This window comes from Mustelus asterias, chromosome 31, assembly GCF_964213995.1.
Source record: "Mustelus asterias chromosome 31, sMusAst1.hap1.1, whole genome shotgun sequence".
Taxonomy (NCBI): Eukaryota; Metazoa; Chordata; class Chondrichthyes; order Carcharhiniformes; family Triakidae; genus Mustelus; species Mustelus asterias.
This window is the reverse complement of record NC_135831.1, coordinates 11,202,992-11,227,063: the sequence shown is the minus strand read 5'-3', so window position 1 is coordinate 11,227,063 and position 24,072 is coordinate 11,202,992. Positions and strand designations below refer to the sequence as shown.

Below are 24,072 nucleotides of genomic sequence, written 5' to 3'. Positions count from 1 at the left end.
GAACTCGTTGCTGGGGGAGGTCGTGGAATCGGACACGGTAGTGACTTTTGAGGGGCGTCTTGACAAATACATGAATAGGATGGGAATAGAGGGATATGGTCCCTGGAAGGGTAGGGGGTTTTAGTTCACACAGGTGCAGCCTCGAAGGGCCTGTTCCTGTGCTGAAATTTTCTGTTTATTCTTTGCCCACGTTGAGGCAAAAAAATAGTAGATTAGAGATGCATCTGTGTCGGCGCAGACTTGGTGGTCCTGTTCCTGTGTTGTACATTCTTCATACTTTGTATTCGCTCAGAGACTATAACAGGGAGAGCAATAGGACAATGTGAAAAATACATTTGGAGCTCGACTATCAGTGAGAAGGGTGGGAGAGATAGAGACACTGAGGGATAGTGCGATAAAGACTGTCAGAGTGATAGAGGTTAGTGTGATGTAGAGATATATACAGAGAGAGAGATAGATATGAGACTATCAGAGTGTGAGAGGCGAGAGAGTGATCTCGAGAATTTCCGATACACAGAGATGGTCTCTGTCTGGATAAATAAAATCTACGAGTGGCAGTGGTTTGTGTGTGATTATTTTTATATATATTTATATAAAAGACAGATTGGTACTATCAGCGAGAGAGATGGGAGTGTGATAGAGAAAGAGACAGATAATTCGAGTGAGAAAGAACTATATATCACAGAGACTATCACTGAGAAAGGTGAGCGATAGAGAGAGAAATATTAAATATACAGAGAGAGAGGGGGGATATGCCCCTTCCTCCCTCTACCCCCTCCCCGCCCGCCCGCCCCACCTCCGCACCTTCTGTGTTTTGAGAGTGTCTGTGCTTTAGAAGTTTAACTGTTCCTGAATTTCCTTCCAGAGAAATGCAGCAAGTTCCTCCAGGAGTTCTACACGGACAGTGACCTCGGAAAGAAGCAGTTCAAATATGCAGACCAGTTGGTAAGAAACTTCAGTGGGAGACTCCCCGGTTCCCGGGCCCCCAGTGTGCCCCCATTCTGATCGCCCCCCCCGCCGATTCCTTGCTAAACCTCCCAATTGGTGAACATTAACCTGTGATCACCAGGAAAAAACAATATGTCTCTGGGAGCTTGCTGTGCAAATGTTTGGTGCTGTGCTTCTGGCACCATCGCCATGATTATGTTTCAAAAGTACTCCTCCGCTGGAAATGCTCTTGGACGTGCTGAAGCTGTGAAAGGTGCTTTGAAAACATCCTTTGTAAACTCGTAAACTGGAGGAGGGTGAGTGGGGCTGCTGCTGCTAGTTGGGTGAATTAGTGCTGGTTGTTAACATGTGAGATTGGGATGGGGGGGGTGGGGGGGGGGCGGGGGAGAGGGGGGCGATTAAGGTCCTGGACCTGAAACCCAATTTACATGAGGCGCCAGACCTCCAATCTTTCTAATTTGACATAAATGCGAGGATATGACCCCTCACTCCAAATCGGGCATCTTTTATAGTAAAACAAACTTTATTTAATTAGACACTTTCAATATAACTCTAACAAAATGAAGCAGCTTAACTAGTAATAGTCGAACAACATTTAAACATGAGCAGAAGCAACTTTACTTTCAAACTTATCACTGTTTCAGTTCCAAATAAGCAGCATTCCTCTTACAGGTGTAAAAGCCACTTTAAATACAGTTAGCAACAATAAATATACTTACTTTTTACCATTAATTTGCGCCCATTTTCGGGCGTGCAAACTTGGTAAAGTTGGGCGTGAGGCGATTAGCGCGATCCGCGACCGCCTCCACACCCGTTTCCCCCTTTACCAAGGGCTTAAAATGGCCGCCGTCGGCACCGCGCCTGAAACGGCCAAACTTACCGGCACTTCCCCCTTTACCATTGGATTCGCCCGTCCAGATTCGGCACTAAACAGACATGGTCGGCAAAGGTCCAATTCGGGCACTCCAGCTTCTGAGGAGGTGGGTTCAGAGCTTCCAGCGGCTCTCTGACTCAGATCGGTTGTTGGTTGGGATGGGGGAGGCCGGTGGGGTGGGGGGGTGCAGAGAGAAGAGGGAGGCGGGTCAGATGGCTCTCTGATGTGGGGGGGGGGGGGTGTGAGGCGGGTCAGATGGCTCTCTGGTGGTTTGGGGGGGGTGTCCGCTGCCATTCTGTGTGCGATCGGTGGGGAGTGAGGGGATCGCAATCGGCCTGGGTAGTGGGGTGGGGGGATAAAGGTCAGTTATGTTGTGGGGGTGGGGCAATGTCTGTGGGGGGCCGGGGGAGGTATTAACCGGCCCGAGAGGGATGTGGCAGGGGAGCTTTTTTCTATTTTTTTTACTGTGCGTGCGCAGTTGAAGGCTCTGATCGGAGCTGCGGTGTTTTGGGTGCGTTAAGCCCCGCCCAACCGGCTTGTGCAGCGCGATTCGGAATCACTGATATCTTTTCAGGCAGAGTGCAGAAAGGGTCTAAAAGTCGGATCTGAAACATTCCCAGATTCAAGTCCGCCCAGTGCTTAGAATCAAAACGGTAAAATCTGGACCTCTTCAAACAGCTCCCAGTTAGAACATAGAACAGTACAGCACAGAACAGGCCCTTCGGCCCACGATGTTGTGCCGAGCTTTATCTGAAACCAAGATCAAGCTATCCCACTCCCTATCATCCTGGTGTGCTCCATGTGCCTATCCAATAACCGCTTAAATGTTCCTAAAGTGTCTGACTCCACTATCACTGCAGGCAGTCCATTCCATACCCCAACCACTCTCTGCGTAAAGAACCTACCTCTGATATCCTTCCTATATCTCCCACCACAAACCCTATAGTTATGCCCCCTTGTAATAGCTCCATCCATCCGAGGAAATAGTCTTTGAACGTTCACTCTACCTATCCCCTTCATCATTTTATAAACCTCTATTAAGTCTCCCCTCAGCCTCCTCCGCTCCAGAGAGAACAGCCCGAGCTCCCTCAACCTTTCCTCATAAGACCTACCCTCCAAACCAGGCAGCATCCTGGTAAATCTCCTCTGCACTCTTTCCAGCGCTTCCACATCCTTCTTATAGTGAGGTGACCAGAACTGCACACAATATTCCAAATGTGGTCTCACCAAGGTCCTGTACAGTTGCAGCATAACCCCATGGCTCTTAAACTCCAACCCCCTGTTAATAAAAGCTAACACACTCTAGGCCTTCTTCACAGCTCTATCCACTTGAGTGGCAACCTTCAGAGATCTGTGGATATGGACCCCAAGATCTCTCTGTTCCTCCACAGTCTTCAGAACCCTACCTTTGACTCTGTAATCCACATTTAACTTAGTCCTACCAAAATGAATCACCTCACATTTATCAGGGTTAAACTCCATTTGCCATTTTTCAGCCCAGCTTTGCATCCTATCTATGTCTCTTTGCAGCCTACAACAGCCCTCCACCTCATCCACTACTCCACCAATCTTGGTGTCATCAGCAAATTTACTGATCCACCCTTCAGCCCCCTCCTCTAAGTCATTAATAAAAATCACAAAGAGCAGAGGACCAAGCACTGATCCCTGTGGCACTCCGCTAGCAACCTGCCTCCAATCCGAAAATTTTCCATCCACCACCACCCTCTGTCTTCGATCAGACAGCCAGTTACCTATCCAATCGACCAATTTTCCCTCTATCCCACACCTCCTTACTTTCATCATAAGCCGACCATGGGGGACCTTATCAAACACCTTACTAAAATCCATGTATATGACATCAACTGCCCTCCCTTCATCAACACACTTAGTTACCTCCTCAAAAAATTCTATCAAATTTGTGAGGCACGACTTGCCCTTCACGAATCCGTGCTGACTATCCCGGATTAATCCACATCTTTCTAAATGGTCGTAAATCCCATCCCTAAGGACCTTTTCCATCAACTTACCAACCACCAAAGTAAGACTAACCAGTCTATAATTAGAACTGCAATTATGAAAAAAACGACAAAAGCTTCTTTCTTTACAGACCCAGTTTTTAAAATTTATTTATTAGTGTCACGTTTTGGTTCACGTTAACACTGCAGTGATGTTACTGTGAAAATCCCCTAGTCTCCACACCCCGGCGCCTGTTCGGGTAACACCAACGGAGAATTTAGCACGGCCAATGCACCCTAACCAGCACGTCTTTCGGACTGTGGGAGGAAACCGGAGCACCCGGAGGAAACCCACGCAGACACTGGGAGGACATGCAGACTCCGCAGAGACAGTGGCACCAGCCGGATTTGAACCCGGGACTCTGGCGCTGAGAGGCAGCAGTGCTAGCCACTGTGCTGCCCATGTTCTTCTCATTATCACATGACCCTGTCAATCACTGATAAGAAATCCCAAGGGAACTTCACGTAAAAACAGAAGTCCATTAGCTCTATCAAAGTAACATTCCTAACTGAAACGAGTAACTGACTTGCTTTCACAACCCTTTGAGCTAAATGTTTTCCCACACACACACCAACTGAATAAATCAGCAATTTTAAAAGTTTCCCCTTAAACAAGAGAAAAGAATGTATATTTCTGTCAGTTGCATGGGCTGCTATCATCACTTGCCACTGTAAAACCCTCCAAATCCACTTTCCCTCCTTTGTATCCAGGTGCAGATAGCTCACCGTGAGCAAGTGGCACTGTACATCGACTTGGACGATGTTGCAGAGGAAGACTCCGAGCTGGTGGACTCCATCTGTGAGAACACGCGACGCTACGTCAACCTTTTCGCTGATGCCGTTCAGGAATTGCTGCCACAGTTCAAGACCAGGGAGGTAAAGCAAGGGGTGGAGAAGAGTTTGGCTTCAGAGAATCCCTACAGTGCAGGAGGTGGCCACTTAGCCCATTCACCGAGTCTACACCGACTCTCCAACACAGCAGCTTATCCAGGCCTCAGCCCCCGGCCTATCCCCATAACCCTGTACGTTTATCATGGCCAATCCACCTAACCTGTACATCTTTGGAAACTGGGAGAATTTATCATGGTCAATCCACCTAACCTACACATCTTTGGACATAAGAACATGAGAAATAGGAGCAGGAGTAGGCCATCTAGCCCCTCGAGCCTGCCCCGCCATTCAATAAGATCATGGCTGATCTGAAGTGGATCAGTTCCACTTACCCGCCTGATCCCCATAACCCCTAATTCCCTTACCGATCAGGAATCCATCTCTCCGTGACTTAAACATATTCAACGAGGTAGCCTCCACCACTTCAGTGGGCAGAGAATTCCAGAGATTCACCACCCTCTGAGAGAAGAAGTTCCTCCTCAACTCTGTCCTAAACTGACCCCCCTTTATTTTGAGGCTGTGCCCTCTAGTTCTACGAAGGGGCAATTTAGCACGGCCATTCCACTGAACGTGCACATCTTTAGGACTGTGGGAGGAAACCGGAGCACCCGGAAGAAACCCATGCAGACACGGGGAGAATGTGCAGACTCTGCACTGTGACCCAAGGCCAGAATCGAACCCGGGTCCCTGGCACTGTGAGGCAGCAGTGCTCACCACCGTGCTGCGGCCTTGCCGCATCACAGCCTCCCGTGGAAGCCTCCCTACACTGTGGGTCGCACCTGGCTTCCGACTCCCCTCCCTGGTTCTGTTCTCTCTCTCCCTTTCTGCCTGCCCTTAGTCGCCCGACCCGTTGGCACCTGTCACTGGGTTGTTCGCAGTCGGTTTGACCGTGCCTCTGGGAGTGTTTAACTGCTGAACATCTTTTTTTCTCTGCAGGTGCTGAACAGGGATGCCTTGGACGTTTACATCGAACATCGGCTGATGATGGAGCAGCGGACCCGAGGTCCCAACGAGGTCCATGACGCTCAAAACCAGTACCCACAGGAACTCCTGCGCAGATTGTGAGTGTGGGTGTGAGCTGCAAGGTGGGAGGAAGAGGGGGGGAATGTGCTGCCACCTGTTTCCCCGTCTGAAGATGACGCCTCGTGTCTGTGCCAGAGCAGTGAGAGAGCTGTCCTCTCGGATACTTGAATCGAAACACTGCGGAAATGGAAGCAAGAAAATGCCTCCAGTGTTCGGCCGGTCAGACAGCCTCTACAGAGTTAGCGTTTCAGCTGGCGGGCATCGGAGCCTGCGGGCAAGTCACCTCCTGCCTCACAGCTCCAGGGACCCGGGTTCGATTCCCGGCTCGGGTCACTGTCTGTGTGGAGTCTGCACGTTCTCCCCGTGTCTGCGTGGGTTTCCTCCGGAAGTTCCGATTTCCTCCCACGGTCTAAAGAATGTGCAGGTTAGGTGAATTGGCCGTGCTAAAATTTCCCCATCGTGTCGGGGGGGCTGGTGGTTAGCCGGCTCAATACATGGGGGTCGAAAGGATGTGGCCTGGGTGGAATTGTCGTTAGTATAGACTCGATGGGCCAAATGGCCTCCTTGAGGAAACCGGAGCACCCGGAGGAAACCCCACGCAGACACGGGGAGAACGTGCAGACTCTGCAAAGACAGTGACCCGAGCCGGGAATCGAACCTGGGTCCCTAGCGCTGTGAGGCAGCAGTGCCAACCATCGTGCCACGGTGCTGCCCCTATGAGACAGACGGTCGATTTACGACACGATGGCGTGTTGGGTCTCTCACTTGCTGAGGGGGGGGGGGGGGAGCCTTCCGGCGCCACCTTGAAGCCTGATCGGAAACACTGAGTCGCCGGCAAGCCCTTGTATCACGGTGCCATCGGGTGTGCTGCTCTGAGATACCGTGACACTGTCGCTGTCACTGAAGCTCTCTGGTGTAAAGGATCCCATTGCACTTGGTGTGAGAGTAAAGGCATTGTCCTGGGCAGCATTTACCCCAACCGCCATCGGTTAAAAGTCTGACGGTGGAAGTTTGCTGCTACTACTTCATTCCAGTGATGGCGTTGCCAACCTGCTTCACCGTTTCTGGAATGTCGTTAACATTGAACAAGTATCGAGGTGTGTACTTGTGAAGTTAAGGCACAAAAGGATATGGGCCAAGTAAACGGAAGTATATAAAACATTGGAGAAAAACAAATCACTGCGGATGCTGGAATCTGAAACCAAAAGAGAAAACGCTGGAAAATATCGGCAGGTCTGGCAGCATCTGTGAGGAGGGAAAAGAGCTGACGTTTCGAGTCCAGGCGACTAAAGCTAAAGCTTTGACAAAGGGTCGCCTGGACTCGAAGCGTCAGCTCTTTTCCCTCCTCACAGATGCTGCCAGACCCGCTGAGATTTTCCAGCGTTTTCTCATTTGGTTATATCAAATGTTGGTGAGGCCACAGCGAGTGCGTTGTGCGCAGTTCTGGAATCCACATTACAGGAGGGATGTGACAGCACTGGAAAGGGTGCAGAGGAGATTCACCAGGATGCTGCAGGAGCTGGAGAGTTTCAGCTCTGAAGAGAGGTTGTTTTCCTTGGAGCAGAGAAGGCTGAGGGGGGGGACCTGATTTGAAGTGTCTGAGGGACATAGATAGAGTGAATAGGTGGTGGGGGGGGGGGGGGGGGGGGGGGAATTTCCCCCGGAGTAGAGGGGTCAATAACCAGGGGATAAAGATTTAAGGTCAGGAGAGGGAGATTTGAAGGGGGTTTGAGGAGGGGGGTGGGAATCTGGAACTCACTGCCTGAAAGGTGACTCACCTGATTGAAGGAGCAGCGTGATTCCACATAAACCTGTTGGACTTTAACCTGGTGCTGTGAGACTTCTTACTGTGCCCGCCCCAGTCCCAACGCCGGCGTCTCCACATCATGAAAGGGTGGCAGAGGCAGGAGCCTTCACAACATTTAAGAACGCCACAGCTGGCAAGGCTACGGGCCACGGGCACAGCCTCAGAGTAAAGGGACAGCCCTTTAGAACGGAGATGGGGAGGAATTTCTTCAGCCAGAGGATGGTGAATCTGTGGGATTCATTGCCACAGAAGGCTGTGGAGGCCGGGTCAGTGAGTGCACTTAAGCTATATAAGACCCTGGTCAGACCCCACTTGGAGTACTGGTCGCCTCACTATAGGAAGGATGTGGAAAAGATTGAAAGGGTGCAGAGGAGGTTTACAAGGATGTTGCCTGGATTGAGTGGCGTGCCTTATGAGGATAGGCTGAGGGAGCTTGGTCTTTTCTCCTTGGAGAGATGTAAGATGAGAGGAGACCTAATAGAGGTGTATAAGATGTTGAGAGGCATAGATCGGGTGGACTCTCAGAGGCTTTTTCCCAGGGTGGAAATGGCTGCTACGAGAGGACACAGGTTTAAGGTGCTGGGGGGTAGGTACAGGGGAAATGTTCGGGGGAAGTTTTTCACACAGAGGGTGGTGGGCGAGTGGAATCGGTGCCGTCAGTGGTGTTGGAGGCGAACTCAATAGGGTCTTTTAAGAGACTCCTGGATGAGTACATGGAGCGTAATAGGATGGAGGGTTATACGTAGGTCTAGAATGTAGGGATGTGTTTGGCACAACTTGTGGGCCGAAGGGCCTGTTTGTGCTGTACTTTTTCTATGTTTCTAAGACAGAGATGGATAGGCTCTCAATCGGTGCTCCTATTTCTGACTCTTGTATCTTATGGTCGTAAGAGCTGGAGAATGGGATTAGAACAGATGGGTGCTTGATGGCCGGCGCACGCACGACGGGCCGCCTCAGATGTGAAACTGTGATGTTAGTGAGGGAGGTGGAGCCGTTTCACACCGGGCTGCCACTAATTGCCCTTTCCCCCCCTCCGCCCCCCACAGCGAGATTTACTTCAAACCTTGCAGCACGGCGAAGCCCAAGGTGATCCGAGACGTGAAGGCCGACAGCATCGGGAAGCTCGTGACTGTCCGAGGCATCGTTACCAGGGTGACAGAGGTCAAGCCCATGATGGTGGTGGCCACGTACACGTGTGACCAGTGCGGGGCGGAAACATACCAGCCGGTAAGTACAGAGCCTGGCGCCACGTAAACACAGTCCATTCAGAGGGTGGGGAGGGGGGCAGTCTGCGGGCTGGCGAGGGTGCTGCATAAGGAGCTGGGGGGGGGCGGGGGTGGCAGTGCTTATGTGAGCCCTGCACCGTTTAGTTGTCCCTCCTCATGATTCGTACTGAGACATATCACTCCTCCGCAGCCAATTTAATCTTTCTTTATTCGTTCGAGAATGCGGGGCGTCGCTGGCCGGGCCCAGCCTTTGTTGTCCACCCCTAACTGCCCCCTGAGCAGGTGGTGGTGAGCCACCATCTTGAAGCCGCTACAGTCCCGTGTGGCGTAGGGTGGGAGTTCCAGGATTTTGACCCGGCCACGGTGAGGGAAGAGCCGGTTATGTTTCCAAATCGGGATGGCGAGCGACTCGGAAGGGGCACTTGCGGGGGTAGTGGTGTTCCCCGTGTGTCTGCTGCCCTTGTCCTTCTAGGCATCAGAGGTTGCGGGTTTGGAAGGTGCTGCCGAAGGAGCTTCAGTGAGTTGCTGCGGTGCACCTTGTCGATACCCCACTCGGCGCTGTTTCTCACTCATCACTGTCACCTTGGAGTCTGTCACTCCTCGTTGGTTGCAGCATTCCTGTGCCTCGTACCAGCTGCCGGGATCATGCCGTGTATCTCCAAACATTTACTAGGATGCTACCGGGACTTGATGGATTGAGTTATAAGGAGAGGCTGGATAGACTGGGACTTTTTTCTCTGGAGCGTAGAAGGCTGAGGGGTGACCTTATAGAGGTCTATAAAATAATGAGGGGCACAGATCAGCAAGATAGTCAATATCTTTTCCCAAAGGTAGGGGAGTCTAAAACTAGAGGGCATAGGTTTACGGTGAGAGGGGAGAGATACAAAAGGGTACAGAGGGGCAATTTTTTCACACAGAGGGTGGTGAGTGTCTGGAACAAGCTGCCAGAGGTAGTAGTAGAGGCGGGTACAATTTTGTCTTTTAAACAGCATTTAGACAGTTACATGGGTACGATGGGTATAGAGGGATATGGGCCAAACGCGGGCAATTGGGATTCGTTTAATGGTTTTTAAAAATAAAGGCTGCATGGACAAGTTGGGCCAAAGGGCCTGTTTCCATGCTGTAAACCTCTATGACTCCAGCACTTGACATCAGAATAGGCAGTGGTCCGAGTGCTGACCCCTTGGTGAATGCCATTCGGAGCTTCGCTTTGTTCTGAAACTTGGCTGTCCACCACAGCTCTCTGCTTCCTGTACCTGAGATCAGCCTGTGTCCACTCTGCCGCCTGTCCAGTAATCCCACATCATGGCCAACAAGTCTATGTATCTCGTCCTTTATCAGCTCCATAAGTCTCACGGTGGCCCAGGAAACAATTGTCGATTGTTGTTTTAAAAGACAAACAAACCGATGTCCTTTAGGGAAGGAAATCTGCCGCCCTTACCCGATCTGGCCCACACGTGACTCCAGAGCCACAGCAATGTGGTTGTCGCTTGAATCCTTTCAGGGGCGGCACGGTAGCACAGTGGTTAGCACTGCTGCTTCACAGCTCCAGGGGCCTGGGTTCGATTCCAGGCTTGGGTCACTGTCTGTGTGGAGTTTGCACATTCTCCCCATGTCTGTGTGGGTTTCCTCCGGGTGCTCCGGTTTCCTCCCACGCTCCAAAGATGTGTGGGTTAGGTTGATTGGCCATGCTAAAATTGCCCCTTACTGTCCTGAGATGCGTAGGTTAGAGGGATTAGCGGGTAAATGTGTAGGGATATGGGGGTAGGGCCTGGGTGGGATTGTGGTCGGTGCAGACTTGATGGGCCGAATGGCTTGTTTCTGCATTGTAGGGATTCTATGATTAGGGATGGGCAATAAATGCTGACCCGACCAGTGACGGGACACATCCTGTGGGAGAATAAAAGGGAGAGCTCGGATCACACTGGCCAAACGCAGCCTTCCGTCAGGGAGTTGGGCCAGTTTGGGGTGTGGTTGTCTCAATCAGGAGGCAGGTGGGGCAGTTGGAGGATGTTAAGGGAGAAGCGTCGTTAAGGGGTGGGCAGAGAGGGGTCGTTAAGGGGTGGGCAGAGAGGGGTCGTTAAGGGGTGGGCAGAGAGGGGTCGTTAAGGGGTGGGCAGAGAGGGGTCGTTAAGGGGTGGGCAGAGAGGGGTCGTTAAGGGGTGGGCAGAGAGGGGTCGTTAAGGGGTGGGCAGAGAGGGGTCGTTAAGGGGTGGGCAGAGAGGGGCCGTTAAGGGGTGGGCAGAGGGGTCGTTAAGGGGTGGGCAGAGAGGGGTCGTTAAGGGGTGGGCAGAGAGGGGTCGTTAAGGGGTGGGCAGAGGGGTCGTTAAGGGGTGGGCAGAGGGGTCGTTAAGGGGTGGGCAGAGGGGTCGTTAAGGGGTGGGCAGAGGGGTCGTTAAGGGGTGGGCAGAGGGGTCGTTAAGGGGTGGGCAGAGGGGTCGTTAAGGGGTGGGCAGAGGGGTCGTTAAGGGGTGGGCAGAGGGGTCGTTAAGGGGTGGGCAGAGGGGTCGTTAAGGGGTGGGCAGAGGGGTCGTTAAGGGGTGGGCAGAGGGGTCGTTAAGGGGTGGGCAGAGGGGTCGTTAAGGGGTGGGCAGAGGGGTCGTTAAGGGGTGGGCAGAGGGGTCGTTAAGGGGTGGGCAGAGGGGTCGTTAAGGGGTGGGCAGAGAGGGGTCGTTAAGGGGTGGGCAGAGAGGGGTAGTTAAGGGGTGGGCAGAGGGGTCATTAAGGGGTGGGCAGAGAGGGGTCATTAAGGGGTGGGCAGAGAGGGGTTATTAAGGGTAGGCAGAGATGAGGGGCGGGGGAAAGGGTTGGTGCGGAGTATGATACACGTGAGAGGCGGTGAAGGGTATTAGGGGCAGCGGCAGCTGGAGGGGTAATTGTGGGCCCAGCAGGGCAAGGTGTTGGTTGAGGGGTGTATTGGGGCGGGGGGAAGAGAGAGAGAGAGAGAGCGATGGAGTGTATTAAGGGGCAGGAAAGTACTAGGGGCTGGTGGGAAAGGGTGTGGGCTGTGGGGGGTACTGGGGAGGACTGGAGGGTGTTCAGGGGTGAGGGTGGGGGGGGCTAATTGTGGGGCAGGGTATGGGTTGGGTGGGTATTGGGGGCAGGGGAGAGGGGTAGAGGGTATTCAGTTGAATGTTTTGGGACGGGTGGGACCGTGTGTGCCTTGAGGGTTGATATTAGGGGCAGGGGGAGAGTTATTGTGGGGGGGGGGATTTGAGGGGGTATCAGGGCGGGCTGCTTGTGGAGGGATAACTCCGGGCAGTGTGGAACTGGCGCGTGAGTCTTCCCTGGAGCTGGCCGGGGTGGTGGTGTTGGAGGGAGGGCCGCTTCCCACGCTCTCTGACCTTGCTGTTGGATTCCTCTTCCAGATCCAGTCTCCCAGCTTCATGCCGCTGATCATGTGCCCAAGCCGAGAGTGCCAAACCAACAAGTCAGGAGGGAGGGTCTACCTGCAGTCGCGAGGGTCAAAGTTCATCAAATTTCAGGAAATAAAAATCCAGGAACATGTGAGTAGCTGAAGCTGGAGCTTGTGTCAGTTTCAAACTGCGGGGGGGGGGGGGGGGGGGTGCTTGTGCTCAGTGAGAAGTTGACATACATCTCGTTTCCTCAGAGTGACCAGGTGCCGGTGGGAAACATTCCTCGCAGCTTGACGGTGTACAGCCGAGGGGAAAACACCCGGCTGGCTCAGCCCGGGGACCACGTCAGCATCACCGGCATCTTCCTTCCCATGATGAGGTCTGGCTTCCGCCAGGTGGTTCAGGTGAGAGCTTGAAGCGAAAGACTGAAGGTCACGGTGGAATCTGACCGAGTGGGCACCGTGGCCCTGGGGGAGTGGGCACCGTGGCCCTGGGGGAGTGGGCATCGTGGCCCTGGGGGAGTGGGCATCGTGGCCCTGGGGAAATTGACGTCATGGTGTCGGGGGGGGGGCGTCATTTCAGCTCCCTCTCTGCAGGAGTCCCTCAGGGTAGTATCCCAGCCCCAGCCACCTTCAGCTGCTTCATCGATGACCTTCCTTCCATCATCAGGTCAGAAGAGCGAATGTTCTGCACCATTCGCAACTCCTCTGATGTTGAAGCAGTCCAGATCCAAATGCTGCAAGACCTGGACAATATCCAGGCTTGGGCTGATGAGTAGCAAGTGACATTTGTGTCAGCCGGTGACCATCTCCAACAAGAGAGGTTCTGATTTATCTCCCCATGACATTTGATGGATCACTATCAACATTGACCAGGAACTGAACTGGAACCCAGCCGTGTAAATACTGTGGCTACCAGAGCAGGTGAAGGGCTGGGAAACCTGCAGCAAGTAACTCGCCTCCTGGTTCCCCAAATCCTAACCACTTATCTACAAGGCACAAGTCGGGAGTGTGATGGAATACTCCCCACTTGCCTGGATGGGGGCACTTCCAGCAACACTCGAGCTCGACACCATCCAGGACAAAGCAGCCCCGCTTGATTGGCCCCCCATCCACAAACACCCACTCCCTCCACTATTGGAACACAGTCGTGTGTACAATCTACAGGGCAGTAGTGATTTAATTTGATTTGATTTAGTATTGTCACATGTATTGTGATACAGTGAAAAGCATTGTTTCTTGCGCGCTATACAGACAAAGCATACCGTTCATAGAGAAGGAAAGGAGAGGGTGCAGAATGTAGTGTAGCTAAGGTGTAGAGAAAGATGCGAGGTAGGTCCACTGACAGCAGCAGGGAAGAAGCTGTTCTTGAGTCGGTTGGTACGTGTCCTCAGACTTTTGTATCTTTTTCCCAACGGAAAAAGGTGGAAGAGAGAATGTCCGGGGTGCGTGGGATCCTCGATTATGCCGGCTGCTTTTGAGGCTGCGAGAAGTGTAGACAGAGTCAATGGATGGGAGGCTGGTTTGCGTGATGGACTGGGCTTCGTTCACGACCCGTTGTAGTTTATTGCAGTCTTGGGCAGAGCAGGAGCCAGACCAAGCTGTGATACAACCAGAAAGAATGCTTTCTATGGTGCATCTGTAAAAGTTGCTGCCTCACAGTGCCAGGGACTCGGGTTCGATTCCTGGCTTGGGTCACTGTGTGGAGTTTGCACATTCTCCCCGTGCCTGCGTGGGTTTCCTCCGGGTGCTCCGGTTTCCTCCCACACTCTGAAAGACGCGCTGGTTAGGGTGCATTGGCCGTGCTAAATTCTCCCTGAGTGTTACCCGAACAGGCGCCGGAGTGTGGCGACTCGGGGATTTTCACAGTAACTTCATTGCAGTGTTAATGTAAGCCTACTTGCGACACTAAAACATCAACCTTACTTTCACTGAAGTAGTAATATTCCTTGGATGAGAGGTGATCTTATTGAGACAGAGGATTCTCAGGGGGCCTGGCAGGGTCGATGCTGGGAGGATGTTTCCCCTCACGGGGAATTTTGAGGGGCCACAATTTCAAAATAAGGGCTCGAAATGGGGAGAAACCTCTTCCTGTGAGGGTTATTTTGTGTTTGGAATTCTCTCCCCCCTCCAGATCGCAGTAGGGACTGGATTGATGGAAACATTTAAGTTTGAGATAGACAGATTTTCTGGATTGAGGGGAGGTGAGGGCGGGGAGAGGTGATCGGAAAGTGGAGTGAGGCGACGATCATAGAAAGATAGGAGCAAGAGGAGACCATTCATCACAATCATGGCTGATTGTCCAACTCAACAGCCTAATCCTGCTTTCTCCCCATAACAAAGGAAAAAAGAACAAAGAAAATTACAGCACAGGAACAGGCCCTTCGGCCCTCCGAACCTGCACCGACCATGCTGCCCAATTTAACTAAAACCTCCTACCCTTCCGGGGACCATATCCCTCTATTCCCATCCTGTTCATGTATTTGTCCAGACGCCCCTTAAAACTCACTATCGTATCTGCTTCCACTCCCTCCCCCGGCAACGAGTTCCAGGCACCCACCACCCTCTGTGTAACAAATCTGCCTCATACATCTCCTTTAAACCTTGCCCCCTCGCACCTTAAACCTGTTCCCCCTAGTAATTGACTCTTCCGCCCTGGGAAAAAGCTTCTGACTATCCACTCTGTCCATGCCTCTCATAATCTTCTAGACTTCTATCAGGTGTCCCCTCAACCTCCGTCCCAGTGAGAACAAACCAAGTTTCTTCAACCTCTCCTTATAGCTAATGCCCTCCATACCAGGCAACATTCTGGGAAATCTTCTCTGTAGCCTCTCCAAAGCCTCCACATCTTTCTGGTAGTGTGGCGACCAGAATTGAACACGATATTCCAAGTGCGGCCTAACTAAGGTTCTATAAAGCTGTAACCTGACTTGCCAATTTTTAAACTCAATGCCCCGGCCGATGAAGGCAAGCATGCCGTATGCCTTCTTGACTACCTTCTCCACCTGCGTTGCCACTTTCAGTGACCTGTGTACCTGTACACCCAGATTGCTTTGCCTATCAATACTCTTAGGGGTTCTGCCATTTACTGTATATTTCCTATCTGTATTAGACCTTCCAAAATATATTCCCTCACGTTTGATCCCGTTTGCCCCAAGTGCTGTATCCAGCCGCCTCTTGAATACATTCAATGTTTTGGCATCAACTATTTCCTGTGGTAATGAATTCCACAGGCTCACCACTCTCTGGGTGAAGAAATGTCTCCTCACCTCCGTCCTAAATGGCCTACCCTGAATCCTCAGACTGTCAAATCAGCCATGATCTCACCAAGTGGCAGGGCAGGCTCGAATGGCCCACGCCTGCTCCTAAATTATTGAAGAACAAAGCTACGTGTGTGTGTCTGTCTGTGTGTTTCATTTCGCAGTATCGGGGGGGGGGGAGAGAGGACCGAGTTACCCCCTCCGGAGACGCGAGGAACCAATCGGCCCTCCTCCGGTACAGTGACCTCTCCGTGGCTTCTAACTGGCTCCTCTGGACTTTTTCAGGGTCTGCTCTCGGAGACGTACCTGGAAGCCCACAGGATCAGTCAGATGAATAAAACGGAAGATGACGAGCTGGGAACTCAGGAGCTGAGCGAGAAGGAGCTGAAACAAATCACAGGTCAGTATGGAGCGGACCGCGAGATGCCACCGTCTCGCTCTGTCGGTCCGGTGCGCTGTCAGTGGCTGCCTCATTTTCTCACTGTCGGGCAGAGAGATGCGCTGACCCCAGCTTGAACTCGGGGACGGTGGGGGGGCGCGGACGGACGGTGGTGGGGGGGGGGTTAGCCCACACTGATCTGAGTGTGAACTCTCCGCCCCTATCGGGGATTAATGAAGAGAGTCGTAACTCCGTGAGAGCGAACACCAGTGGGAGGAGACCGCGAGCGACTCCACTGGTGATATCAATTCTGACAGGCGGGGTGTGTGCTGAGCATTGGCTGTGGCACTCGTGACAACCCCGCAGCTGGCTATACGTGGGGCGGGTGGGCAAGGGGCCTGGCCAACAGTGTAGGCAAACGTGAAATTATCCAGCTTTGCGGAAAGAATGAAAAAGAAGCTTGTGGTCTAAATGGTGAGCGATTGCAGAGCTCTGAGATGCAGAGGGATCCGGGTGCCACAGTGCATGAATCGCAGAAGGCTGGAATACAGGAACAGCAAGTAATTGAAAAGCTTAATAGAATGTTTTTATTTATTGCAAAGGGAATTCAGCGTAAAAGTAGGGAGGCTATGCTTCAGCTGGACATTGATGAGGCCACATCTGGAATATTGCGTACAGTATTACTCTCCTGATTTAAGGAAAGATGTAAATGTATTGGAGGCAGTTCAGGGAACATTTACAAGACTAATTCCAGGGATAGAACATAGAAAAAATACAGCACAAACAGGCCCTTCGGCCCACAAGTTGCGCCGGTCATGTCCCTCCCTACCTAGGCTTATATATAGGCTTACCTATAACCCTCAATCCTATTAAGTCCCATGTACTCATCCAGAAGTCTCTTAAAAGACCCTATCGAGTTTGCCTCCACCACCACTGACGGCAGCCGATTCCACTCACCCACCACCCTCTGAGTGAAAAACTTACCCCTGACATCTCCTCTGTACCTACTCCCCAGCACCTTAAACCTGTGTCCTCTCGTAGCAGCCATTTCAGCCCTGGGAAAAAGCCTCTGAGAATCCACCCGATCTATACCTCTCAACATCTCGTACACCTCTATCAGGTCACCTCTCACCCTTCGTCTCTCCAAGGAGAAAATGGATGGGAGGATTGTCTAATGAGGAAAGGTTGGAGAGGGGTAGGCTTGTATCCACTAGAGTTTATAAGGGTCAACTTGAGTTTAAAGTTTGTTTATCAGTGTCACAAGTAGGCTTACATTAACACTGTAATGAAGTTACTGTGAAAATCCCCTCGTCGTCACACTCAGGCGCCTGTTCGGGTTACACTGAGGGAGAATTTAGCACGGCCAATGCACCCTAACCAGCACGTCTTTCGGACTGTGGGAGGAAATCGGAGCACCCGGAGGAAACCCACACAGACACGGGGAGAACGTGCAGACTCCACACAGACAGTGACCGAAGTTGGGAATCGAACCCGGGTCCCTGGCTGCTGTGAGGCAGCAGTGCCAACTCACTGTGCCATCGCGCCGCCCTGGAAACCTTTTAAAGACCGTGGGTGGTGTTGACAAGGTAGATGTGGAGAGGATGTTTCCTCTTGTGGGGGGAATCTAGAACCTGGGGATCATTGTTTAATAATAAGGGGTCGCCCATTTCAGACGGGGATGAGGAGAATTTTTGTTTTGGCGCTGAGAGTCGCTGGAGCCCTCTTCCTCAAAGGGCGGTGGCAGCAGAATCTTTGGAATTGTTTAAGCCAGATAGATTTTTGATTAACGAGGGGGTGGGTGAAAGGTTATCGGGTGGGGAGAGGTATCATAGAAACATACAAAGTGGGATAGCTTGATCTTGGTTTCAGATAAAGCTCGGCACAACATCATGGGCCGAAGGGCCTGTTCTGTGCTGTACTGTTCTATGTTCTAAACCCTACAGTGCAGAAGGAGGCCATTCGGCCCATCGAGTCTGCACCGACCACAATCCCACCCAGGCCCTACCCCCCACACATTTACCCGCTAATCCCTCTAACCTGCGCATCTCAGGACACTAAGGGGCAATTTTTAACCTGGCCAATCAACCTAACCCGCACACCTTTGGAGTGTGGGAGGAAACCGGAGCACCCGGAGGAAACCCACGCAGACACGGGGAGAATGTGCAAACTCCACACAGACAGTGACCCGAGCCGGGAATCGAACCCAGGTCCCTGGAGCTGTGAAGCAGCAGTGCTAACCACTGTGCTACCATGCCGTAGGTAGGTGGGGTTGAGACTGCAATCAGATCAGCCATGATTTTATTGACGGCCGGATGGGGATCGAGGGGTCGAGTGGCCTACTCCTGCTACTGATTTGAATCGTGCAGCGTCAAGCGTGATATCGGTAAGTTGAGAGTTTAAAGGATGCTTGGGAACCTTGACGGGGTGCTGGTGTGATGGGGAAACTTACTGAAGCGGTGGGTGTGTGTGTGTCCCAGTTGTTTGGTGTGGCGCTGAGCTTAACGCTCTTTCTCGCTCTCTCTCTCTATTGCTCTTTCTCACTCTCTCTCTCTCTATCGCTCTTTCTCCCCAGAGGAGGATTTCTACGAGAAACTCGCCGCCTCCATCGCGCCGGAAATCTACGGCCACGAGGACGTGAAGAAGGCCTTGCTGCTACTCCTGGTCGGAGGCGTGGATCAGTCTCCCAAAGGCATGAAGATACGAGGTAAGGGACGTGGACTCTGCAGAAGGCAGAGAGTGGCTGTGGAGGAGTCTTTCTCTGCATGGAGGTCAGTGACCAGTGGAGTGCCCCAGGGATCTGTTCTGGGACCCTTGCTGTTTGTCATTTTCATAAATGACCTGGATGAGGAAGTGGAGGGATGGGTTGGTAAGTTTGCTGACGACACCAAGGTAGGTGGTGTTGTGGATAGTTTGGAGGGATGTCAGAAGTTGCAGCGAGACATAGATAGAATGCAAGACTGGGCGGAGAAGTGGCAGATGGACTTCAACCCGGATAAGTGTGTAGTGATCCATTTTGGCAGATCCAATGGGATGAAGCAGCAGTATAATATGAAGGGTACCATTCTTAGCAGTGTAGAGGATCAGAAGGACCTTGGGGTCCGGGTCCATAGGACTCTTAAATCGGCCTCGCAGGTGGAGGATGCGGTCAAGAAGGCGTACGGCGTACTAGCCTTCATTAATCGAGGGATTGAGTTTAGGAGTCGGGAGATAATGCTGCAGCTTTATAGGACCCTGGTTAGACCCCACTTGGAGTACTGCGCGCAGTTCTGGTCACCTCATTACAGGAAAGATGTTGAAGCCATTGAAAGGGTGCAGAGGAGATTTACAAGGATGTTGCCTGGATTGGGGGGCATGCCTTATGAGGATAGGTTGAGGGAGCTTGGTCTCTTCTCCCTGGAGAGACGAAGGATGAGAGGTGACCTGATAGAGGTTTACAAGATGTTGAGAGGTCTGGATAGGGTAGACTCTCAGAGGCTATTTCCAAGGGCTGAAATGGTTGCTACGAGAGGACACAGGTTTAAGGTGCTGGGGGGTAGGTACAGAGGAGATGTCAGGGGTAAGTTTTTCACTCAGAGGGTGGTGGGTGAGTGGAATCGGCTGACGTCGGTGGTGGTGGAGGCAAACTCGTTGGGGTCTTTTAAGAGACTTCTGGATGAGTACATGGGATTTAATGGGATTGAGGGCTATAGATAGGCCTAGAGGTAGGGATATGATCAGCGCAACTTGTGGGCCGAAGGGCCTGTTTGTGCTGTGGCTTTCTATGTTCTATCCCTGCCCTGGGGGGGTTCTGGCCTCTGGGCGGACGCGGTTGTGGTCCTGCCCGTCTGGGATTGCCCCCACACTGTCCCACTCCTTAATCGGACACCAAAAATCGATTTGAAACTGCGACGGGTTGGACTGGGCTGAAGGGGGAGCACTGGACCTGCAAAGGAATCAAGTTGGTGTTCTGCAAAGTGCTCAATTTAGAGAATATTTCACACTCACCGAAAGCAGGTTACCGTCAATCTGCTCTGTGCTCTGTGTAAACCAGGCCAATAAAACAATAAGGAACAGAAATAGATCATTTGGCCCATCAAATCTGTTCCACAAGTCCGCGAGATCATGACCGATTTGATGTAATCCTCAACTCCCTTTTTGCTACCTTCTCTCCATGACTAGTCCCATTCTGCTGGTCACTCCTCCTCAGCCTTGAATATTCCACCCAAACTAAACCCGTACCCGCTAACCTCTGCACAGTCTAATCCCCCTCATCTGCTCTCTCCCAAGAACATAGAACAGTACAGCACAGTACAGGCCCTTCGGCCCTCGATGTTGTGCAGAGCTTTATCTGAAACCAAGATCAAGCTATCCCACTCCCTATCATCCTGGTGTGCTCCATGTGCCTATCCAATAACCGCTTGAAATTTCCTGAAGTGTCCGACTCCACTATCACTGCAGGCAATCCATTCCACACCCCAACCACTCTCTGAGTAAAGAACCTACCTCGGACATCCCTCCTATATCTCCCACCTTATAGTTATGCCCCCTAGTAACAGCTACATTCACCCGAGGAAATAGTCTCTGAACGTCCACTCTATCTATCCCCCTCATCATCTTATAAACCTCTATTAAGTCGAGTTCGACTGTTCCACCAAGCTTCATCCCGCAAATTATGTTCATGCCACACAAGTGCCAGCAATGGCTTTCTGACAGCAGAGAGTCCAGCCATCTCCCCATGACAAAGGTAATGCCTTCGCTGAATCCCCCCTGCCCCCCCATTGCTGAATCTCCCACCCCCCCCACCAATACTAACACCAATGGGGGTTACCATTAACCAGAAACTGAACTGGATTGGCCATATAAATACAATGGCCTCAGGAGCAGGCCAGAGGCTGGGAATACTGGGGCGAGTAACTCACCCCCTGACTCCCCAAAGCCTGTCCACCATCTCCAAGGCACAAGTCAGGAGTGTGATGGAACACTCCCCACTTGCCTGGATGGTGCGGCTCCAAGAACATTCAAGATCATTGACACCATCCAGGACAAAGCAGCCCCACTTGATTGGCCCCCCATCCACAAACACCCACTCCCTCCACCTCAGTAGCAGCCGTGTGTACCATCTACAAGATGGACTGCAGCAATTCACCAAAGATCCTTAGACGGCACCTTCCAAACCCACGACCGCTTCCATCTGGAAGGACAAGGGCAGCAGATACATGGGAACACCACCACCTGCAAGTTCTCCAAGCCATTCATCATCTTGACTTGGAAATATATCGCCGTTCCCTCACAGTCGCTGGGTTAAAATCCTGGAATTCCCCCCCCCCCCACAACGGCATTCAAACCCTCCACCACCGACGCACAGTGGCAGCCGTGTGTACCATCCACAAGATGCAACAACTCACCAAGGCTCCTTCGGCAGCACTTTCCAAACCTAAGCTCATGTCCCATGAATGAATTTTTAAAAAATTTCCCGAACCCAACGAGTCTTAAACCAATCATCTCCAAACATCCCTCACCCATTGATGTTGGTTTCATGTTCCTATCCAATTCCTTCCTCTTGATTCTGGGAGACTCGCTGAGCTAAGTTTAAGTTTATTTATTCGTGTCACAAGTAGGCTTCCATTAACACTGCAATGAAGTTACCGTGGAACTCCCTGAGTCCGGTGGCACAGTGGGTTAGCACTGCTGCCTCACAGCGCCAGGGACCCGGGTTCAATTCCCGGCTTGGGTCACTGTCTGTGTGGAGTCTGCACGTTCTCCCCGTGTCTGCGTGGGTTTCCTCCGGGTGCTCCGGTTTCCTCCCACAGTCCAAAGGTGGGCGGGTTCGGTGGATTGGTCGTGCTAAAATACCCCTTGGTGTCAGGGGGACTAGCCAGGGTAAATGCATGGGGTTATGGGGATAGGGCCTGGGTGGGATTGTGGTTGGTGCAGACTCGATGGGCTGAATGGCCTCCTCCTGCACTGTAGGATTCTATGAGTGGCCACACGCCGGTGCCTGTTCGGGTAACACTGAGGGGGAATTTGGCGTGGCCAATGCACCCTAACCAGCACGTCTTTTGGAGTGTGGGAGGAAACCGGAGCACCCGGAGGAAACCTGTGCAGAGTCTGCATGGACAGTGACCCAAGCCGGGAACCGAGCACTGGTCCCTGGCTCTGTGAAGCTGCAGTGCTAACCACTGGGGTGCCACCCCAGCGACAGATTGCAGCTGAGAATTGTGTTCTGCCCGGCCCCTCGGGAAATCTGGCTCTGATGGTTCACTATGATCTTGATTATCTCAATAAAATCAATGGAACCAATGGGGTTAATCCCAGTGTTAATGCGTAAAGGCGAGATTAACTGAAGGGTGGCCTTTGACTGTGAGCCTCAGGCCATTCACACCCAGTGCCTGCAGTTCTGTTCCTAATGCTCTCCGCTTCCCTCCTGCGCCCCTGTAGGTAACATCAACATCTGTCTGATGGGCGATCCAGGTGTGGCAAAATCGCAGCTACTTTGCTACATTGATCGACTTGCATCGAGGAGTAAGTCTGGCTAACTGACCCTGCACTGAGTGAACTGTGGGTCATATCTGTGTGTGTGATGTGTGAACTCTGGGTGATATCGGTGTGTGTGAACTCTGGGTGATATCGATGTGTGAACTCTGGGTGATATCGGTGTGTGTGAACTCTGGGTGATATCGATGTGTGAACTCTGGGTGATATCGGTGTGTGATGTGTGAACTCTGGGTGATATCGGTGTGTGTGTGTGAACTCTGGGTGATATCGATGTGTGAACTCTGGGTGATATCGGTGAGTGAGTGTGTGAACTCTGGGTGATAACGGTGAGTGTGTGTGTGAACTCTGGGTGATATCACTGAGTGTGTGTGTGTGAACTCTGGGTGATATCGGTGAGTGTGTGTGTGAACTCTGGGTGATATCGGTGAGTGTGTGTGTGTGAACTCTGGGTGATATCGGTGAGTGTGATGTGTGAACTCTGGGTGATATCGGGGAGTGTGTGTGTGTGAACTCTGGGTGATATCGGTGAGTGTGTGTGTGTGAACTCGGTGATATCGGTGAGTGTGTGTGTGTGAACTCTGGGTGATATCGGTGAGTGTGATGTGTGAACTCTGGGTGATATCGGTGAGTGTGTGTGTGTGAACTCTGGGTGATATCGGTGAGTGTGTGTGTGTGAACTCTGGGTGATATCGGTGAGTGTGATGTGTGAACTCTGGGTGATATCGGTGTGTGTGTGAACTCTGGGTGATATCGGTGAGTGTGTGTGTGAACTCTGGGTGATATCGGTGAGTGTGTGATGTGTGAACTCTGGGTGATATCGGTGAGTGTGTGATGTGTGAACTCTGGGTGATATCGGTGAGTGTGTGTGTGAACTCTGGGTGATATCGGTATGTGTGATGTGTGAACTCTGGGTGATATCGGTGTGTGTGTGTGTGAACTCTGGGTGATATCGGTGTGTGTGTGAACTCTGGGTGATATCGGTGTGTGTGTGAACTCTGGGTGATATCGGTGTGTGTGATGTGTGAACTCTGGGTGATATCGGTGAGTGTGTGATGTGTGAACTCTGGGTGATATCGGTGTGTGTGTGTGTGAACTCTGGGTGATATCGGTGTGTGTGATGTGTGAACTCTGGGTGATATCGGTGAGTGTGTGATGTGTGAACTCTGGGTGATATCGGTGTGTGTGTGTGTGAACTCTGGGTGATATCGGTGTGTGTGTGTGTGTGAACTCTGGGTGATATCGGTGTGTGTGTGAACTCTGGGTGATATCGGTGTGTGTGTGTGTGAACTCTGGGTGATATCGGTGAGTGTGTGTGAACTCTGGGTGATATCGGTGAGTGTGTGTGTGTGAACTCTGGGTGATATCGGTGAGTGTGTGTGTGAACTCTGGGTGATATCGGTGTGTGTGTGTGAACTCTGGGTGATATCGGTGAGTGTGTGTGAACTCTGGGTGATATCGGTGAGTGTGTGTGTGAACTCTGGGTGATATCGGTGTGTGTGTGTGTGTGTGTGAACTCTGGGTGATATCGGTGAGTGTGTGTGTGTGAACTCTGGGTGATATCGGTGAGTGTGTGTGTGTGAACTCTGGGTGATATCGGTGAGTGTGTGTGTGAACTCTGGGTGATATCGGTGTGTGTGTGTGTGTGAACTCTGGGTGATATCGGTGAGTGTGTGTGTGTGAACTCTGGGTGATATCGGTGAGTGTGTGTGTGTGAACTCTGGGTGATATCGGTGTGTGTGTGTGTGTGAACTCTGGGTGATATCGGTGTGTGTGTGTGAACTCTGGGTGATATCGGTGTGTGTGTGTGTGAACTCTGGGTG

General features: G+C 51.9%; 1 protein-coding gene across 1 annotated transcript in view; it reads left to right on the top strand.

Annotated features, from left to right (window-relative positions):
- The window catches only part of mcm7 (minichromosome maintenance complex component 7), a 49,975-nt gene that overhangs the window by 6,416 nt on the left and 19,487 nt on the right, over positions 1-24,072 (top strand). Inside the window, exons 2-10 of the mRNA XM_078200906.1 lie at positions 866-945; positions 4,549-4,713; positions 5,665-5,789; positions 8,605-8,785; positions 12,153-12,290; positions 12,395-12,544; positions 15,685-15,799; positions 18,351-18,482; positions 22,196-22,279. Coding sequence (XP_078057032.1) covers positions 866-945; positions 4,549-4,713; positions 5,665-5,789; positions 8,605-8,785; positions 12,153-12,290; positions 12,395-12,544; positions 15,685-15,799; positions 18,351-18,482; positions 22,196-22,279 — 1,170 coding nt within the window. The remainder of the gene's footprint in view (positions 1-865; positions 946-4,548; positions 4,714-5,664; positions 5,790-8,604; positions 8,786-12,152; positions 12,291-12,394; positions 12,545-15,684; positions 15,800-18,350; positions 18,483-22,195; positions 22,280-24,072) is intronic.